We start from the raw sequence: 20270 nt of genomic DNA on the forward strand, positions 1-20270 counted from the left end.
GGCAGCTTTGCTTAGAATCAAAAGAGAAAAGGTTATAAACAACTGGCCTTTCTTCATATTTTAAGTAACTTGTTTCTTTTTCTTACCTCTTGTTATTTGCCCTGGACAGATGTTAACATATTGGTTCTTCATTCTGCTGTAACAGCCTCATTTCTTACTCTCTTGGGCTTCCATAATATTTTCTACACTCCTCCAAAAAAGTTACTTCATTTATCCTTTCAAAACATCTGAAACAGCTTCATGTTCCGTTCGAATCTGAGTCCCTAGAGATGAAAGAACATCACCCCACAGTATTATACATCTTTTTGTTTCTACTTTCTAGGTGAATTTAACAGGAAGAAAAGTTTCAGACTTCTTTACTTGTCAAAGCCTATAGAAAGCAGGCTGTATTTTTAGAGCAGTGGCATTATTCAGGGCACAGGGAGGCTCTATTGAGCAGACTCAGCCTAGGTGTGTCCCAGAAGAACCTGGAAAGGATCTTCAGAGCATAACAATATGGGCTGGGTGCTCTCCCAGAGTCGGTTTACCTCTGCAACATAATTATTTCTCGTATCTCTTCTGTACTTACTGCAAAACTTGGATCAAAAGGCTGTGCTTCAGGGGAATGCAAAGCTGGTGGCCTTTGCCAGAGTAATTAATTTGTATTAATCTGAGTGCTTCATTTCAGTAACATTTTTCTCACTGCAAATGAAAATTAAAAAAAAACCCACCACCAAATAAACATAAAAAAGTAAAAGATGACAACAATGGGTAGTCAGCAGACATTTAACAATTTGTGTATTTTATATGGATTACATTTTCTTCCATGCATAGTTAATAATGAAATCACAAGCATATAAAACATAGCATTTCTCCCATGTTTAGTTATACTGAAATCTTCTTGTTGAGTAAACAATTGTAACATTAAAAAAAAAACCATTTTGTGCTACATCCCTCTTGTATTCTCTTCTTCCAGAAAAACTAACAAGCCTGGCGTTGTAACCGGTGATAACTCCTGAGCTTGTGGAAGGTGGTGTCCATCTGAAGTGCACCTACCGCCGCCCCTCCTCAAAGCTGCCCCTGCAGTACACAGTGGTCTGGTCACGCCTCTCCACCTCTGGCAAGAAGGAGCAGATTCGGCGTGAGACCACCCTGCAGTCATTTTCCTACGTCGAGATGAACGGCATAAATCTCAAACTGGGAGACACGGTAATGCCACCCTGCCATCAACGAAGGAGTTCAAACACTCAGGGGGATCAAATCCTTTTCCTAAGTCTTTGTTGTGTTTTCATTAGTGATGCTCCTCGCTCATTATACTCACTACTACCGCAGAAAAAAATACTGAAACAGTTTCACAACTGCATTATTAAATAGCATTTACCAGATTCAGGACCTGTAACATTTCTTTGAATTGCAGTGGGTTTGCAGAAGCTATCCATTATTTTCTAAAGCAACTTGAATACTTACATTACAGCTTCACTGCCATGAAGTTGGTATGAGGAGCAGGTACATGTGCCTGATCCAATTTTTGCTTGGTGTTTTTTGTATCTCGCAGCAATGAGAATTTGCAGTAGAGGCAGGCACAGCTATATGCACTCAGTAATTTTTATACTCATGGACCAGAGACACAATAACATCTTTTCAAAGAAAAGAAAGACGACATATTTTAAAATAGAGGGAGGTTTATTTTACGGTCTTTTTCATGGTGTTCTGCCTCTCTGATTCCAAACTCTTGGTTCAATAGCATACTGAAAGATAGAGTTCATTACAAAACAATCTTTAAGAAGTGTATTTGATAGCTTACATAGCAACACAGATCTAGTTTCAACAACAACAATGAAACAGAAGCCAATACAAGATGTGAAAAAAATTGACTTGTGTATGAATTCATGGCTTTTCATGGTACAGAAACAAGACTTTTAAAGTTAAAATAGGTTCATAACTTTTATAGGCAGAGAGCCATTAGTGATGCTACAAAGAACTGAAAGAATAAACAAGGATAATGGCCTTGTGTTAAAAGGAGGTTGGAAATAGTCTTGGCATTTTGCAGCTCTTCTTTGAGATATTTAAGATATTTAAGAAATGTGAATAAGCTTTTTCCAGTTCTTGAAAGGATGAGTAATTTATAACAGTAGCCCAATCTAGACAGCTTTTTTTTTTCCTCATTTCTCCTCATAATTATGCTTCCTGAGTTCAAAATCTGACGCTGCCCTCACATTATAATATGAGGTAGACAATTCTGCCGGTTTAAGACAAGTTTGTGTTACAAAGAGATAGTTTCATCAAAATACTTTCACTTGCTATCACTTCAAATCTAGTTTTAACAATCCTGAAGGATTCAGAGAAAACATAGTTCTGTTAACTAGTAGCATCACTAAATCTTTAGAAGACCATTATTATTATATTAAGTTTTCAGTAAGCCCTTCTTTGTCCTCTACTGAAACCCACGTTTAATTTGGCAGGTTTAGCGAGACTAAAATGTTCGTTCCTTGCTAGATTTTTGTAAAGGTCTTCATGGCCTATTTGCCTAATTATAATTATCCATAAATCATCACTGGTGAAAACCAAGCAATGAAGCCTCTGCTATAACAGGGAATTCAGTTTTACATAATAAAGGTTATAAAAAGCATTTTGCCATCCCACTCCGGGTGTATAATAGGAGTCACAAACGTGTAGACTCTCACCTCCAGTGGTGTAAACCTGAAGTTACTGAATAACTGCTAGTAGTGCTACCCCAAAGATAAGGTGGTGCTACTAAAGGGAGAATCAGACCCCAGGGAGACAACTCAGCTGCAGAGATGTAGTTCATAACCGTCTACTCACCCAGGAAAGATGCAGGTGGAAGGATTTTTTTCTCAAGCAGCTTTAGATGAAGGCCAGATCCCCACTGATAAAAGCCATATTAGGGAGGAGACAATGAACTGGGGGTACTTTCCAGTTCTCTTTCCCCTTCTTCATGCACAGACCAGCAGGAGCATCCACGTGGGTGGCATTCACAGCAGAACTTTCCTCCAGGATGCAGAATTCGCAGCATTTTGCAAACTGCTTGCTTTTGTTGAACCTGTTCATTGTCTACCTGCACGAAGCCTGAACTTGGCCTCAATGCTTTTATAGCCTGAAATCAACATCTTCTCCTTTCATTTCTTAATAAAAAACTACAGCCAATTTTTTTTTAATCAACTTTTAGGTGATTGATATCTACGTTATCTTTCATCCATCAGAAAGTCTCCAGCTAATAGGTTAGTCACATAATAGAATATCTATTGATAGATTTTAATATGCAGTCAAACAGTAGAGAAGAGTTGAGATTTACCAGCCAACAGTTCTGAACCTGTATTGACTAAACAGCCATGTATTTTTTAATAGCCATCATATGTGCTTTTCTCCCCCATCTTTGGGCTCCCATTTTCTTCTTTCAGACAGTAATGTTGGCAGCATAATGTTCACAAAACCATTGCAGTCTTAAATAAATCTATAACATACCACTATTTCTATATAAACGCTGAAAGAAGCCTACTCCATCTGATATGAAAATCCTGGCATCCCTAAGCATTATTTATGCGACAGTGACAGAGGTCATTTCATTCCTCGAGGCACAGCCATCTATAAATTATAGTGGCACACTGTGAGTAATGAGTTATGCTAAGAAAGAAAGGTGTTCAGAAGAAAACCGTGCAGATTTTGCTCAGCACAGCAATCCAAAAGTTCATACGGTGAGGAGCAATTGTCACCATACATGAACTATGGTGCACGTTGTAAAATAAAAATGTTTAAGTAAAACAGGCCTCTCTGAGCTGTGGACTGCAAGTTGCTTCAACAGCACATGGCACTCTGAAAGAGCAGAAGGAAATGCTGCAGCCTAAAAAACTGTAATTTAGGGCCTCAATATATGAAATAACTAATCTTCACTCACAAAGGAAGATAAGTGAAATTTCCCTCTGCTTAAATACAAATCCCATCCCAACCACTAGACTTGAGGAAGTCAACAACAGGAGTAGGGAGAGCTGCCTATTTGTGTCACACCTGAGTTGACAACCGTCAGGTAGAAAGCAAGGAGCATCCCCTCAGAAACAGAGCTCTGGGTGGACTTGTGCAGAGATTTGAAAGCACAAAGGGGCAGAGAGATGATGAGACACCTTGCTACTACGCTGAGAAAATTTCCTTCCCTAGCAGACGAATGACCTACAGTCAGCCTCCACATACTGTTTGTCAGTTTGGAAAGTGCAAGGAGCTTCCTTCTTTCTACACAGTGAGCAGCCAAGGCTGGACTTCCCGCAGCATCGGGTCACGCTGCCACACCGGTTCCCTCCCCTCTGCAGCTAACAGCCCGTCACAGGGAGCAATTTGTGTTCAAAAGCTTTAAGGTCTAGTTTATTAATTAAAGTCAGATTCTCCCTGCTTTCCCCTTCCTGCTAACCCTTCTGGAAAGCCTTTCCAGAGGCTTTGTTCCCACCCCTTTCCTCAAATACCTGCAGCCAGATTATTTCTTCGAGCTAATGAGAACTCTTTTGTCCCACTGGCTTCCCTAGAAATTCCACCCTTCAGCTCTGCTCATCCTTTGCTCTTTTCACCAAGGCTGCAAACCACGGCTCCCTCCCACACTCCCCAGCTCCCAGCAGAGCCACTCCTGGAGGCTTTTCTAACGCCAGCCCATTAGTGTTTAATCGAGCAGACGATGGCAGCTCAGAGGCCTTCACAGCCATCTCCAGGCACCCTGTCACCTGGCACGATCGATTCCCTGCCCAACCCTCACCTGCACACCCTGCGTGCGGTGGAGCGACTCTTACCCTTGCAGCCCCAGCCTGCCTTTTGACATGGGTGATGTAGCTAGGAGGATAGATCCTATCCTGGAGTTGTGAACCACCGACAGCTGAGGCTCCTGCACCTTACCAGCAGCATGTAGACTTCCCTGCCCAGGGCATGGGAAGAGGTGGGTATCCCTAGATGGTACCTTATGTTGAGAAGGGAGATTCCCAAGGTGGCCAGCATAAATTACTGACAGAGCAGCATCCCTGAATTCCCAAACCTCCCAGGAAATTGGATGCTTGGGTCAGGGAAGTGCCTCCACCTGCTCTTTAATTCAGACCTTCAAGTCCTACTCTACCTGGCTGTATGTAGTCTTTGAAAGATAAGTAAAAGTCGGTATTTCAACTTTAAAGCACTGCCGTTGTCATTGTGAGGCCTCTGGCACTACAATACAGCTCAAGTCCTTGCCAGAGAGATTGGATACAGGTATAGTCCTTCCAGCTGTGAGTTAGATGCATGTGCTGCCCTTCCGAAGGGAGCATCCCATCCCCAGGGCATAGGCTGCACTCAGAGCGGAAGCAGGGACTGCAGCCAGGGACCAGCATTTGCATTTGTCTGTCTTCCCTGGTGTCTATTTCAGTAGAAAACATGAGCAGTCCTGATGGGCAGACCCCAACCCAGTAATCCCATCTGCTAGCTCTCCCTCTTTTGAGGAAAAGTGCTGTTGCCACTGACACGCTGTTCAGATGAGTGGTGGCAGCATTTCTACCAGAAAGCCTTACAGCTGAGTTTGGCCTTTCTAAGAGCTCCCAGAATTGCTTGACAAACCTTGGAGCCTTCAGAGGTACCTGACTGAAGTGCAGGGATGTGTTTTCAACACAAAAAAAATATCTCCTGTTTTGCTCTTGGGAACCCAACCTTTTATCTGAGCACGGCTGGGAGAGGCTGATGAAATTGGAAGCATGGCCATCCTGGACGTGCTGACAAGCATCCCCCTCTGTGCCCCCCATCCTCCAAGCGCGGTACCTTTGAAGATGGAAGCAAATGTGGATGAAACGTTCGTTGAGGTTTTGTGTCTCTGCCCTTGGCTCCACATCTCTCACTACATGCTCAAGCTGCCACAGGTGATCCCTGTGATACATCCAGAAGTAATTACAGGCATGAAAAGGGGGAAACTGGAGGCAGGTTTATCTTCAAAAGGAGTATAAACAACTGATTTGGGGGATCTTTGGATTCTGATACCCCAGTAAAAACAAACAAACAAAAAAACCCCACCAAAAAACCCCAAAAAAACCCCAGACTCAAACCCAAAAAACCCACAATATTTTGATGTGCAAGTTGTTAGGAGGAAAATTTCTGAAAATAGTAACAGGTCCTAATATTAAAATAGTCTCTCAAATTTTTTCACAGAACTACTTGACCCCAACCAAATTAATCACAAAATTCTGCGTTTAGCTAAAATCGCTGCTCATAGGTTTACGGCAAAGCGGGAAGGAATCTGATTGAGTCCACGTAAGGGTGGAAAACTGCTCCAACACACAGGAAAGGAGAAAATTCTTAGCTACTAGGGCTTTTTTGTATCAAAATTTTGAGCATAAAAGTAGTTTTCCACCCAATGGGAAGATCTGCTGGCACACAGGGCAATGGGAGCAGCCCATACCCAGAAGCAGTCCAGTCATCCTACCTGAGAGCACCCTTACATTTCTGTCTCTTTAAAAGGGATGATGGAAAATTATAAGTTGATTTTTTTAACAGATTCAATGAGTCTGTTGAAAAGTACTGCCTAACCTGTCACGGCCATCAGCGTACTGCTGTCAGTGATGCTTTTATCTCTGCTTTAAAAAGGCTGCATCCTGAGATGGGGGAGGGACAGGAAGAAGAATATAAAGAAAAAAAAGCTGATTACTGAACTGGAGAAAAAGAGCTTGTATTTAGCTGAAGGCAAAAAAAAACACCTGCCTCAGAGTGACTATCATAATAATTATGTGACAAACTGTCAACCTGTAGCTCAGTAGCCGATGAACACAGCTGCTGATTGTGAAGTGGTGTGCACCTAACAAGGTAAAGGCACTACAAGGGAAGGAATGATATAAAAGACAGAAATAAAATGTAACTCATGACTGCTGTCCGTACATTTTGAATTTGCAAAGTTTGTGTTAATCTCCAAAAGTGCTGAAGATAGAACTGGAACGGACTGATAGTCTAAGAATACCTCAGTGTACTGAGATACTTGTTACAGAGTAATTTTTTATTTTAGTGTTCAGTGCTTTATCAATAAAATATACCTCTAAAATATATATGTGAGAAAATACAATGCTTGTAGGGAATGAAGTTGGGTCTGACATTTCCCAGAATGTCACTTTGGGGAAGATCACAAGGAGATGCCTCTGTCGGCGCCGGGCAATCTCGCATGCAGCCCTGCTGCCTCTCATTACAGCTCCCTCTTTGGCAGGAACGTTCTGCATGGTGTGCTCAGGGGGCTGTCTACCTGTGAATATTTTGGTAAAAAGCATCAAAGCCAAAAGTGCAAACAGCCCACGCAGTGTAAATTGAGTATCTGCAATGCAGGTGCATGGGATTTGCTCAATGAGCTCCCCTGCAAGGGGATCGTTGGGTTAGGTTTTTTTTCTAACTAGGGGGAATATAGGTTATGTGAACTCTTTCTCTGGTGTCACCACCTTGTCAGATCCCGATTTTGCAGGCTCTACCCATGGCATCTGTAAGAGAAGCAGCAGCAGGAAGATCAACACTTGCCTTCTGCTTTCCCAGCAGAAGAACTTTTTTGAAAACTTTGTAAGCTGAACATGAGCCTTTAGGGAATGCTTGGAGACAATAAATATCTAATGATAACAGGGCACTATTACCTTGAGATGATGAGGCAAACTGGCTAACTACGAAGTGTCTGAGGAATTTTAACTGTAAAGAATCCCTGTGAGGTGTGTGTCTTTTTATTCCCCAGCACACCCAGTACGACGGCAAGGCTTCCATCTAGTTAATGGAACAAGTAACACCATTTTCATTGGGCAAATGGGCTGAAGTTGTCAGCAAGAGTGAGAAATCTTATGAAGGTGAGCACAGCCCAACAAGCACATGAATCTTGAATGGACCTGGACTGGGAATGATCCACTTGCAGGGCACAGAAAACACTTGATTTTCCCCATAGCCTTACAAACGATGCTGTGTTGCTGGTGCGACATTTGTGTCGTGTGCTGGGAAAGAGGATTCTTCAGTCTGGATGAAATTCATGACCGCATGGCAATGAAGAGGGATTTTTAGGGTGCTCAAAGAAATATTCCAGAGTGCTATGCAACTCATGCCCATATGACCGTGTCAGTTTGGGAATATCTTGGGTTGGAGCCTGTTTCATTGCTACTGGTCATGAGGATGGTGCCTGAGCTGGAAGGTGAGAGGTACTGAGGGCAGCACGGCTGGTCAGTAATGCTGGAAAATCCATCCAAAGGAGTTTATCACAATGGAAAATAAATTAGATTGGTCCACTTCCTCCTCATGGGTTACTCGAGGCTTAAAAAAGGCAGTAACTATAAATATGCCATCTGACTATTTGGAATTGATTTAGTATGTCACAATCTGTTACTCTATTTCCAAGAAGAAACAAAACAAACCAAAAAAATTCAGAAGTACAGTTTCAGAGCCTATTGTCATTTGCTTTAAGGAAAATTTCTGTAGTTTAATCTTATGATCCTAGAAATGATGTTAGCAGTTTGGGCTTTCTGAAACCAATGAAACATTGAGATGGCAGATGGCGTGCGGGCTCAGCAGAGATAAAGGTTGCGTGACTGTGCTAGGAATAAAACATAAATGGCCTGGTACATTGTGTTTGGTGGGGTGTTTTTTGTTTTGTTTTGGGGGATTTTTTTTTTTTTACAGTATAAAACTTGTAGGCACACCTGCATCATCTTTTATAAAGAAATAGTAATAATTAAAAAAAAAATCGTACATTGCTGACACATTTCCTGAGACTGGATGACTGTCAAACTAATTTAAATGAAAAAAACTGCTTACCAACATGGTAGAGAGGGAGAATATTTGATCCAGTGGACAGACTGAAGTCTGGGATCCCAAGGGCTATTGACCTAAATCCGGACAGTAATGTTTATGAACAATGTCATTCTCTCTAATTAAAATGAGTTAATATTGCTAACCAAGGTGCTTGATAAACTGCAGAAGAAAACACACTGTAAGCGTTCAGCATTATTAATTTTTGAGACAGAAGCCATGTTTCTTTGCCTATTAAATGTATTAAAAATTCTTCCAAATCCAAGATTTCTGCATAAACATTTTTAAAGCATAAACACCAAAATATGTTGCAACAGTAGAAAATAAAGCTTATCAACTCTAATCATCAGAAAGATGCATAATTATATGAATTTTGTTCAAGAAAAGCTATAGAATATGCTGTTTATTTATTACAGGTCTTTTGCGCTGTCACCACTTTTACGAGGGACACTCGTGAGCAGCAGTCGTTGCCTGAAGAGAGCAAGGGTTTCTATGCTGGGATTAAGGTAATGCTGATGGCCCTGATTTACTGACTTGGCATATCCCTGGGGAATATTTATACATTATCTGACATGCTTTGAAAAACAAGACACAAAAACATAAGCCTTGATCATCATAACCAGTGCTGCTTTTATGTTCACTTTGAGAAAATGTCTTAATAAATTATATGGCTTTCAGTCTGTTTGTAAAACACCCCTAAAGCACCCATCATCACCGTGTGCAGGTGTTAGCACTAATGCACCATAAAGAATGTGCAAAGCTACATCTTCCAGTAAATACACCCCCAAGTACTCTGGTGGTTATGCATAATGGGAAGACACACCTACAAAGATGCAGAATTTTGTTGTAACTAAACCAGAACAAAGTGAGGACCAAAATTAATTTTTATCCATCATCTTCTTATGGTCAGTCACTACAAAAACCAAATTGCTGAAGTCAAATTCATGCTGAATGCAAAGAACAGGTTTTATCCTACTCGAGGATTAGCCTTTCAGTCTGGCAGTCCAGGAGAATTGGAGATCATCTGAGTATCTAAGCTTCCTGCCTCCACGAATGGTGTTTGAAAAATCTGGCAGCTCATTCTGTGTGATGTTTGAAGAACAGTTTTGGGTTTTTTTGGAAATGTCAAAATTTCCCGGGGAACGGAAATTCCCATTTCTGACTATGCCCGAGTGCTGCTTCTCATCTTGCCCTAGGAGAACAGGCAGGAATGGCATAACCTGAGCTCTCTCCCTGGCGCACAACCCGCCGAAACTGTAATACATTATGCGCAGAGAAATCCTTCTTCCTGCTACAGCAGGAAAGAGGAATCGGGCAAAAAATGCACTTTGCACCTGGGGCAGAGCACAAGCATGGAGTCCGTGACCATGAGGTAATGCCATACTTTAGGCCATGAATATTGTTGGTATTTCTCCTGGTGCATTGGAATAGGAGCTCTTTTAACCAGGGATATTAAAAATTCATAAATTCCATGGTATCATACTATTTTCAGGCTTCATAAAAACGTGTTTTGAAATTAGGAGATGAGAAGCAATTAGACGTTATATATGACAACTGCAAACATTTTCTTAATTGCCAAGGTTGTTATTTTAACAACAATTCCACCTTAAAGAGTTAAAGAACATTATTACAAAGAATATGATGAGGATTATTATGAAGATGATTATTATTTTACAAGCAATTATATCTTTTAATAATTGATTAAAAACACTCAGTTTCATAAATATCAGTATTGCCTAACTAATCTGTCAAAATGATCTAAAAACTATTTTCTTATTTCCAGTTTTTACCAGAATCGTTACAAATTGCAGAGGATGGCAAAGAGCATGTTTTGACCATTCTGAGTACTGTACCCATTGCCTGTCCTGGGCATGATGATTCCTGTAAAATTACTCTACAGCTAAGTACTGAGGATTTGGGTAAGAGTTTTATATATCGTCATCAAATCAATGTGATTATTTATTTATGTTACAATGAATTCCAACAGAAATTGTGAGACTTACAAGACAACAAAGGACAGCATAAAATCAACAAACTAGGCCATATATTTGCTTGCAATAGAAACTAGATGATAATATCACTAAGGTTTTTCAGAAAAAAATTAAAAATTCTGACTAGCAACATCCTGAATGGTAGTCCATTGAGATTTATGGATGAAATAACTATGAGTAGAAGAACTTACTTTAAATTCCAGGAATATAAAATTCCATTTTAAGTTTTTTGTAGCAGCAATCGTCTTAGGTAGAATAATTTCATTAATTATCAATAAGAAGCTCACCTGAAGATTTATTATTCAGTAAATGTGTACTGAAGACTTTTTTTCTTTCTCTTGCTGGCTCACAGCTTTTGTCTAACTTAATACAGAAGAAAAAACCCCATTCTTATGCTTATATATTATTCTCTTTCTAAAGGTTGCTTTTTTTGTTTTGTGGTTTGTTTTTTTTTTTTTTACTTGAAAACATTGATAATGTTATTTTAAAAATTCTTTTGACCTTTTATCAGTAAAAGCTTTTCTCAGGTTAATGTGTTGGAATATCATGCCTAACCAAGGGGGGCACATATGTGTATTTACTTTCCATTTGCACTAGATAGAACACCCAACCCTTTTTCTAACAAGGCATTTATTTCTCTACCATAGGTGACTCAGAGAAAATATTTAGAGTTAGGATTGCAGCCACAGTTTCTCTACCCATAAAAAACCTGCTAAAAACAAGAAAAAAATGTTGGCAAAACCCTGATATTTTTCCCTTTCTAAATCCCTCTCCTTTCTCTCTCCATCATCAGCCAAGTGCTTAGACAGAAGAAAAAAATAATTCAAATGGTATCATAACAGAGTGATCTTAAACTGAACGGCACCTTATGGTTCCAGCAGCTGTGTTGGCTCTGGTATGTGGAGTACTTTGCATTTCTCCATGGCTCAGTGCTGCTCTGTTCTACATATTGCTCTTGGCTTACAGTCTCTGCCAGTCCATCAGGCAAACATCCGCTGAGCTCATGGGAACATATTTTCTTAGATATTGAGGTAGCTAAGAACACAGGCTGGCGTGTGGTGTGACATCCCCATAGCCTTTAAGCATCTTAGACACTTGTCGTTTATGAGGATCAAATGAGAATTAGTCACATAACCTACCAAGGTAAATTTTTAACTCCCGTTTTCTTAGGCATTGATAAAGCCTTTCAACATCTCAATGAGAATGAATGCATAGTCCAGGAGCTCTCAAGCAGGGGAGGCTGGGTTTGACAGATTAGGCCGAGGCTGACCTCTTGACAGGGTCTTCTCCAACCCCACAACATGCATTTGACTGGAAGAAACATGGGAGCCAAGATTGTAAGAAGCAGCCTTATTTTCAAGCTGTCAGTGGGCTTGACATGATGGTGCCAAGAGGTCCCAGGATGGAGACACAACTCAACCAGCTAACTAATCTTTAGGGGAACTTGCCAGTGAAATGGAAGATTTTTGTTAGTTATAATCAACTCATTTCTGCCGCTTAAACTAGCAACCAGCTCTAGCCCTTGATTGCTCCATGCTGAGGCTATTTCCTTGGATGACACTTGGACCATTTATGATCAATTGAGATATTTGGATATACTTAAGGCTGAGTATCTGCTGTGGGTGTTTGCATAACAGCACGTTAGTTTTTTGTCTTTATTGTCTTTAGGATCCATTAGTTTATCCAAAGGAACACTGTGGGCTTCTGAAAAATGTCGGCCACCATGCTATAAATTGAAAATAGAAACATATTTAGCTGAGATTTACTTATACTGAATAAATTAACTGACAAGCTCCTTGTCTGACTAAATCCATATAACAGCACTGTTGTGCTAATTATGTAGGGAATAAGTGATAAGAAAGCTAATTACAAGCACAGAAATATCTCTCTAAGTTCAGACAATATCATAATGAATGCCAAGGCACAGCAGAGCCACTGGAGTTCAGCTTCTGTTAAGTTTATCATTACTATTTTGACAAGATGATTTTCTTTGATTTTAAACTTTTGTTCTGGGTTGTGAGCACAGCTCATGGGGCTGTAATGGCAATAACTATTCCTCACGGAAACCTCCAATTTAATTGATACCAGAACCCTGAAAATGAGCCAGGACTTTTCTAGAAGATGTGAGGCAGCCTTTAAGGATTTTATATGAGAGATAATATGTTATTAATTTTTGTAGGCTTTTAGTTCAGTTCCTATAGAACTCTACAGGGTTAATTTAAATTCTATTTTATGACTCTTTTCCATAAGGAATACAACACTGGTTATTTCATCATGTTAGAAAATGCCATCTTGAAATTCTTGAATGCCATCTCTTATAAATTATTAACCAATTCTACAAATGGGAAATCTGATATGAAAATCACTTATTTTCATATCAGATTAATTACATTGCCATCATTTCTAGAACTTTGTTCTTATCAGCTCGCAGTTAATGATCCAGGACAGAAAACTAAATACTCGGCACAAACTCTGGAGGTCCTGAAGTCAGCAGGGAGATTCTGACTGGCTTCAGTAGGGCCATGATTTCCCTTTTTACCCACCAAAGGATTCATGAAGGGTTGGGTGACTTCTTGAGGAGCAGATACAGACTATGTAAAATGCAGACCAGGTGGCTGAGAAAAAAATGTTATCATAATTCAGTGTTTGTAAATAAAAAAACACATCTACAGAAAGAAAAATCCAGGGCTGGCCTTTACCTGAGACCTCAGCATGAGTGGTCAGGACGCAGGAGAGATGGACACTACCAGTCTTGCTGCTAGAAGAGGTTCCTTTAGGAAAAATACGATGTGCTGAGGCACATCTGAATGAATGCCTTGGGTTGCCATTGCCATACTGATTTTGTCACCACCCATCACTTCCCTACCCATCACAGATACTCACATAGCCAGTACCACCGTAGCTCATTATTTTTCAACATTCTTCTAGTGAATTAATCCTCGCAATGCCTCTATGAAAGATAGAAATAAAACTACCATCCTTTTACAGATTGGAAAGTTAAGATCATAGATCTTAAACCATAACTTAGCTAAGCCAAAAATACAAATACAAATCTGCTACATTTGCCTTCTGTCATGGATCCAAAGTTCACTAAAAACCGGCTTGAGAACCCTTCTATTCCAGGTCAAAAATTCTGTTTATTTTAAATTAAATAACTCCCAACAGATACCTCCTTATAATAAAGCTAGTGAAAGATAAATGTTTTCCAGAAACACAGGCTCATCTCTTCCTTTGTCATGAAAACTGCTTGTCTTCTTTCTCTGGGCATGGACCCATAAAGATAAGACTGTCATTCCAGAAACATTAGCACCTGTGGAAAGAAAAGCACCACTGAGTTTTAGCAAACCATCTACTTCAGGGTAGGGGCGTGGGAAGCAGACTAAAATGTGCAGAGAGATGCCAGATTGAGTCAGTCACAACTGCCTTCCTGCAAAACCCATCTGGTTTCAAAGCATGTGTATCCAGGAATGTGAAACATCTGTGTTGGATGGTAAACAGGGCACGGGCAACTGTTTGGATAACTCTTTTCAGACTCAGTCTTCATGTTCATTTTAGATAGCCAATTACTGGGGCCCCCAGACATCGCCCTTTCGGCATGCCAGGTGGATCTGCTGCGGTCACCCTGCTCGGAAAGCAGCTGTGCAGCAGCTGCACTGACAGTGACAGCCGTGACAGACTTCGCTCAGGACGGGAACCGCATCAGCCGCATCCGAGCTGAGCCAGTCGGATGGACAGATTTGCTTTGGAGGTCTTACACACCAAAGGATGTGAAGGTCGGGTCCTAAAATAACTTGGAAAAAGTGTCAAATTTAAATGAGAGGGTTTGTATTGCAGAGAACAATTATAAATGTTAGCCATATAAATATTTGGGTACTGCTGTCAGCAGAGTTAACCAAAACAACCTCTTTATATGCCAAGAAAATTAACAAGTGAAGCTTTTTGCTGTAACAAACTTAGGTTTAATTATTAGTTAATGCATTGGTACGGCCAACAGCTGGATTATAGATGTAACCAGGCATGCTTGTGTGTGCTAGAAGAGGAGAAGGAGAACCTGGGTTGGGGAATTAGCATCTTTTTGAAAAGGGGGAGAGGGAAAACCAAGGTTTTGGAGAACAGCCTCTGAAAGAAACAGAGGAAAGAGAGTGCCTCTGTAATGAGAAAGGACCAGGACTCAGCAGCACCGTGATCAATTTGTGACTGTGCCAGGAATCACTGGGACACCTCCAACGACACACACCCCTGCTCCATCTCTTCATTTATCCCTGTACAAAATGTCCAAAATGAAAGTAATACGAATCAATCAGGAAGGCAAGCCATGCTTTCTCTGCCTAGAAAGAAGTGTGTGAGCAGGGACCAGCCCGTTGTCTGTGAAGTTGTTTCAAGGCCTCGGCTGGGAGGTTTGAGAGCCATAATCCCACTGCCCGAGAGAATAAACCAGGACACGGATTTGACTCAGCTAAATTTCTCAGAGCAGTGGCACATCCAAGCTGGTATATTTTAAGTAACCAAAAACAAACCCCCCATGCAATCTATAATTCCAGTGCCCTGATTTTTGTGGATTGGATCATGAGAGAATGAGATTAAACTGGACCAAAAGAATTTTTGTCTTCAAAGGTAAAATTCCCAGCACGTGACTATATCCTTTCCTCTCCAGCATAGGCTTCTTTTAAACTTTTTAAGATTCTTAAATCAGAAATTGCAGCTAATTCCATGTAGTACCCTCATATAGCCATATTTTTTCTTGAAGTTACAAATGCTTCCATTAAGATATGAAAATGTAGCAAGTGTGAAATGGAATTAATCAATTTTAATAATAAATTCTATCTCAGTTAAAACTTGATCTGCGGAAATATAATAGGCATTACCTTTTCTCCCCCCTCATTTCCCCACTGCTGCTTTGCAGTTAATTAAAGGCATTAAAGTAACACAGTTCCTGCAACATGTCAAGAAAAAAGTCCATATATTAAAATCCAAATAATCTTTAGTTCTTCAGACTTGATCAATTACTTTTGATTTATCTGAAAACTGAATAGGAATGCTGGACAGAATATCCTGACACATTCAGGCACCTGATAAAGTGATTTTCTTCAGAAGACTAAGACTGCCAACAACAAGGACTTGCATCCTCTGCTGGTGTCATGCAAGAAAAAAGCAGAGCAAAAAGGGCCACATGGATTTTTCTGTGCAACTTAGGAAGGTTGTAGCTGTGGAAAAAATTGGAAAATTCTGAGACACCACTTTATATCGCACTGTAGATGCAAGTGATACAATTGACCTCAGTTCAAAATACTGATTTTGAACACAAAGAGGTGTTCAGTTTTTGGTTCCTTAAGACCATCATTCCAATATTTTGGGATGCGAGACACTGGTGGGAGTAGTGTCTCCCTGTGATAGTTAAGGGGTGTTTTGAAATACATCTGATGTATTGTCACAGGTGAAGAATTTTGTCAGGGTATGTGGCTCTAAGTTCACCCTCTTACTCAATTATTTAATTTTACCACTGTTCCTAAAAGCTGAGTTCTGCTTTGTCACTGAAAGACCACACAAGGATATAGCGGTCGTTCTTCTTTCCCGCTCCATGGATTGTGGCAGAACTAACTGGATTTCTCATGGGCAAAGAGCAAGCAAAGAATTAACAGCCCTGGCCAAGGAATCAGCCTGGCAGGCTGGATATGGGAAAACCATAATATTGCATCACTCCACTGGTATGACCGGGAGCTCTTCATATTACAAATCACTACCCAATTCAGTCTGGCATTTCTGAGAATCAGAGGGCAGAATAAACATAATCTTGAGCAGACGTGGCAAAGCAGACCCGCACTGCCCATAATTCAGGCGTTGCTACTTCAGAGGGAGTTTCCCTACCTTTGGCTTTTGGAAGCATATCTGTTCCTTGCAGGATGCCAAGACTCTCAGACCTTGTCTGCGACGCAGCTTGTGCCCAGGTAACCAAGACCTGATGCAGCTGAAGGTCTCTGTCACTGGAGTAGAGCCTTTTTTATTTGGATGCTGAAAGCAGACAGATCCAGCTTGATTTGGGCCCTCATCACCAGTACCCAACCAATAACCTTCACATCAAATATATAAATCAGCCATTCATATGCCATATCAGGGAATTTAAGGTCAAACTGGGGGACAGGCAGTGATTACTACCAAAATATGCTAATACTACTTAATTACTGCATACCTTACACCATACTTTAGGCAGTAAAATTAGTGAAAATTAATGAGCATTCTACTCTCTTGATAATTTCAGTGAATGATCTACTTCTTAGCAAAATATTTCATAAAAATGCTTTGCTTTTTTAGCAGGTAAAGAAAGACAGTGCATTACATCAGGTGGAATAGGAACACTTTGAACTGCCTTATTGCATGTGATTAAACTCCGTTGTTTGAAAGCAATGCCTATTTTGTACCCATTCGCAATCATGTTTTAGAAGTCAGCTTTTAGTTTGTACTTGACACATGAATCCTGCCCCTAATGTTTTGTGAGGAACAGTAATGAAGAAAAACTGCTGTGTAGACTGTATTCATTACACATTTCATTTTAACTAGGTCAGAGTTCAAGACCTCCCAACAGGGAACTGCTACTCTTTCACTGATCCACACATTATCACATTTGATGGATGGTGAGTATCCTACTTTGAAATAATTTGGCTCAATTACTGCAGTTTTCAGTTTCTGGATGTAGCTTGCATTTGGTTTTACATTAGAATATCAAAAGAGCGTTATACCAGTTTACTTGTAGTGATTAATGTAGTGGTCCAATAATATATGTGCGTTCCTTCCAGCTGTTTATGCTCCTTTTAACAAAAGGACTGGAAATGGATTAATCTTGAAGCAGCAATGGTTTTGAGTCTGAATTAATTTCTACCAGACAAAGGTCAGATTCCAAACAGTTCTTCAAACAGAAACATCATTACTGGCTTTGAGAGGGTGTCTACACCCTATGGCTTCGTGCCAACAACACCCCCGTTCCAAAGTGAGCCATTGGGTCCCTGTAGCAGCACAGCAGGCAGGGACAGCCTGGTCCTCCCCAGCAGTTCAGCAACATCTGATGCAAAGCTGCTCACCCCAAGGATGCTCTTGCATTCCTCTACTCCCAGAGCTGATTTATGCCCAGCTGCATGCCTGCATGGAGTTGACAGTGATGATCTTAACCAAAAAACCCCCAAAAAATCGGCTGTACTGCCTCAGATAAAAGAAGTCCAGAAATTATAAGTGGTGAATATCAAAAAAAAAATAAAATTGTATGCCCTCCTGTACCATCCCGATATCCTCCTGCATTATCCAGCAACAAGTTGTGTAAAGATGTATTGACCCACTGGTGGTACCTTTGTGTTTCACCACCTGTGTTGCACAGAACTTTTCTTCAGTTAATTTCCTTAATCTATTTACCCCGGCTACTTAACATATTAGGTTTTTAAGGACTGCAACTAGCACGTTTGATCCAAACTAGCTCATATTTCAGATCACAGCACAGGTTTCTCATTCCGCCGTTAACATCCTAATGGCACAGACAATGACTGTAGACGCACGGCATCCACAGGGACTCGGCAGGCATGATATTCTAATTTTGATATCATAATGTCCCAATTTCAGTTCAGCACGCTTTGGAGGTAGCATCTGAAATGATGTCAAAGCTGGAGAAATCTGTTGATAAAAGAAGAAGAAAAGCAGTGGCTACATGGAAAGTTATACATCTGCCTCAAATAAAGATATCACCTAAACTGGGTAGTCTCAGCTAGGAGGTTAGCTCTGCACGTTTAGGGCTTCCCAGTTTCTCGCCTGCTTTGCTGAATACCATCTTAAATGTGCTCAGACACTTATTTAAGCAAGTTTGTTTGCTCGTCATGTAGAAGCCATGGAAAAGCTACAAGAGGTACAAAGACATTCCCATGGCTCATGGTATCTGCAATTATTTCAACTCTGGGATATTAAACTAGATTATAATATTATTTCAAATCTCTATATATTTATATTCTAAAATATGCTTTTCTGATTCAGGGCTAAGAACAGACAGTCATCTTGCAGGTTGTTGTGTTTAGGAGGTCATAAATTACTGAAAAGTGCCTCTGGGAATGGGGGACCGCTCTCAGCCACATAGTACATTTTTGCATAGCTTCCATGGGAAAAAATGGCTAAAATAAAATAAAGCCATTTTTTTTAATAACTCATTTTGCAACCCTGTTATTGACAGCACACAGAAATACGTCTAAGCAATTTATGATCATATTTGGACACAAGGAATTGTGAAAAGCCTGTCCTTCTGTGCCGCCCTGACTCAGAATCGCACAGACTTGACGTGGAAAAATCCCAGGATTAGCTTGGCTCCTCAATAACTGCACATTTCTTCCCTGTGGATGGATGTTCATTACTGCTCTGTCCAGTGTAACTTTAAATGAGCCAAGTTGATGGGGTTTCTGCCATCTCAATAAGTAGGTTATTTCACTAAGATATATCACTTCTTGATATTCAGCCAAGTTTCTTACCCACCATTTCACAGTCCCATTACTCCTACTTATATTCCCATTTATTATTGTAAATAATTTCTCTTTCAATTATTGTAATGATTATGCCACCCTATTACACATCAGTTAAGCAACTTCTCTGTCTGACTACCCAAAAAGTGTTAACACATTAGCAAATGATTTTAAAGCTCTGTATCTAAGAAGTGGGGAATGCAATTCCTGCTTCTCTCCTGATGCAAACCTATAACCTAAATACAAAGGCTGGCACAGAGGTGTGGAACTGAAACATTCCCCTTTGCTTGTGAAAGGTACATGGTGAAATTGTGTTTGAAATGAAGCGTGCAATAAGTATTGTGAATGAAAGAAATACACAAAAACTTGTGGTCTCACACCACAAGTGTCCATCAAGAATAAAAAAGTATCAGAAATAAGCAAGAGATGAGAAAAAGCTAAGAGCATCTTCTAGGGACTATGAAGCAATAGGCTGAGAGGATGAATGGAGCATCAGCTCTTGGGCATGAGGAGCTACATCGGCTATAAGTGACCTCTAGACACAGGCAAAACAGGAAAGAAAGGAAACATCCAGAATTAGGCAAAGAGAACTGAAGGAAATAGCAGCCTTTACCCAACTCTGTATGTCTACAAAGATGGCAGCAAACAGAGCTTAATAAACTATCAAAACCACACCAGAGATCAACAGCAGAGCATCCATCAAACCATATAACCCAAGGAAATCCATTTGTCCCACCACAAAGCCTGTAGGTCAGCTTACCAGGAGACTGTCTAAGACCAAAACGCTGTCGGCAGAGCTGCCATGGGTGGGTGACAATCAGTTGTCTCTTTGGTACCCTTTCCACCCACTCGAGTCCTGGGGATGGCTCACTGAAGGGCCGTCACATGAAAAGCAAGGAGAAGTCTGAACATGGGGAACACCGCCAACAGCAAAATGGTTGGAATGTTTTCTACACAAAGGGGCAGGCACGTAAACATGCTCCTGCCTTTCACAGAGCTGCTTATCTTTATTAATGTCCCCATCAGCAATGGTGAAGCAAAGGAAAAAAGCACA

The 20270-nt window shown here is 40.5% G+C and overlaps 1 protein-coding gene across 1 annotated transcript in view; it reads left to right on the forward strand.

Moving 5' to 3' along the window:
- Window positions 1–5687: 5687 nt before the first annotated feature.
- LOC104510363 (von Willebrand factor D and EGF domain-containing protein-like) overlaps window positions 5688–20270 on the forward strand; it is a gene marked incomplete at its 3' end in the record, with an annotated part of 95753 nt that continues 81170 nt past the window's right edge. Inside the window, exons 1-5 of the mRNA XM_010152591.1 lie at window positions 5688–5792; window positions 9159–9248; window positions 10526–10661; window positions 14289–14506; window positions 17289–17362. Of these exons, the coding sequence (XP_010150893.1) occupies window positions 5688–5792; window positions 9159–9248; window positions 10526–10661; window positions 14289–14506; window positions 17289–17362 (623 nt within the window). The remainder of the gene's footprint in view (window positions 5793–9158; window positions 9249–10525; window positions 10662–14288; window positions 14507–17288; window positions 17363–20270) is intronic.

This window comes from Eurypyga helias, unplaced genomic scaffold (genome assembly GCF_000690775.1).
Source record: "Eurypyga helias isolate BGI_N326 unplaced genomic scaffold, ASM69077v1 scaffold3505, whole genome shotgun sequence".
NCBI lineage: Eukaryota > Metazoa > Chordata > Aves > Eurypygiformes > Eurypygidae > Eurypyga > Eurypyga helias.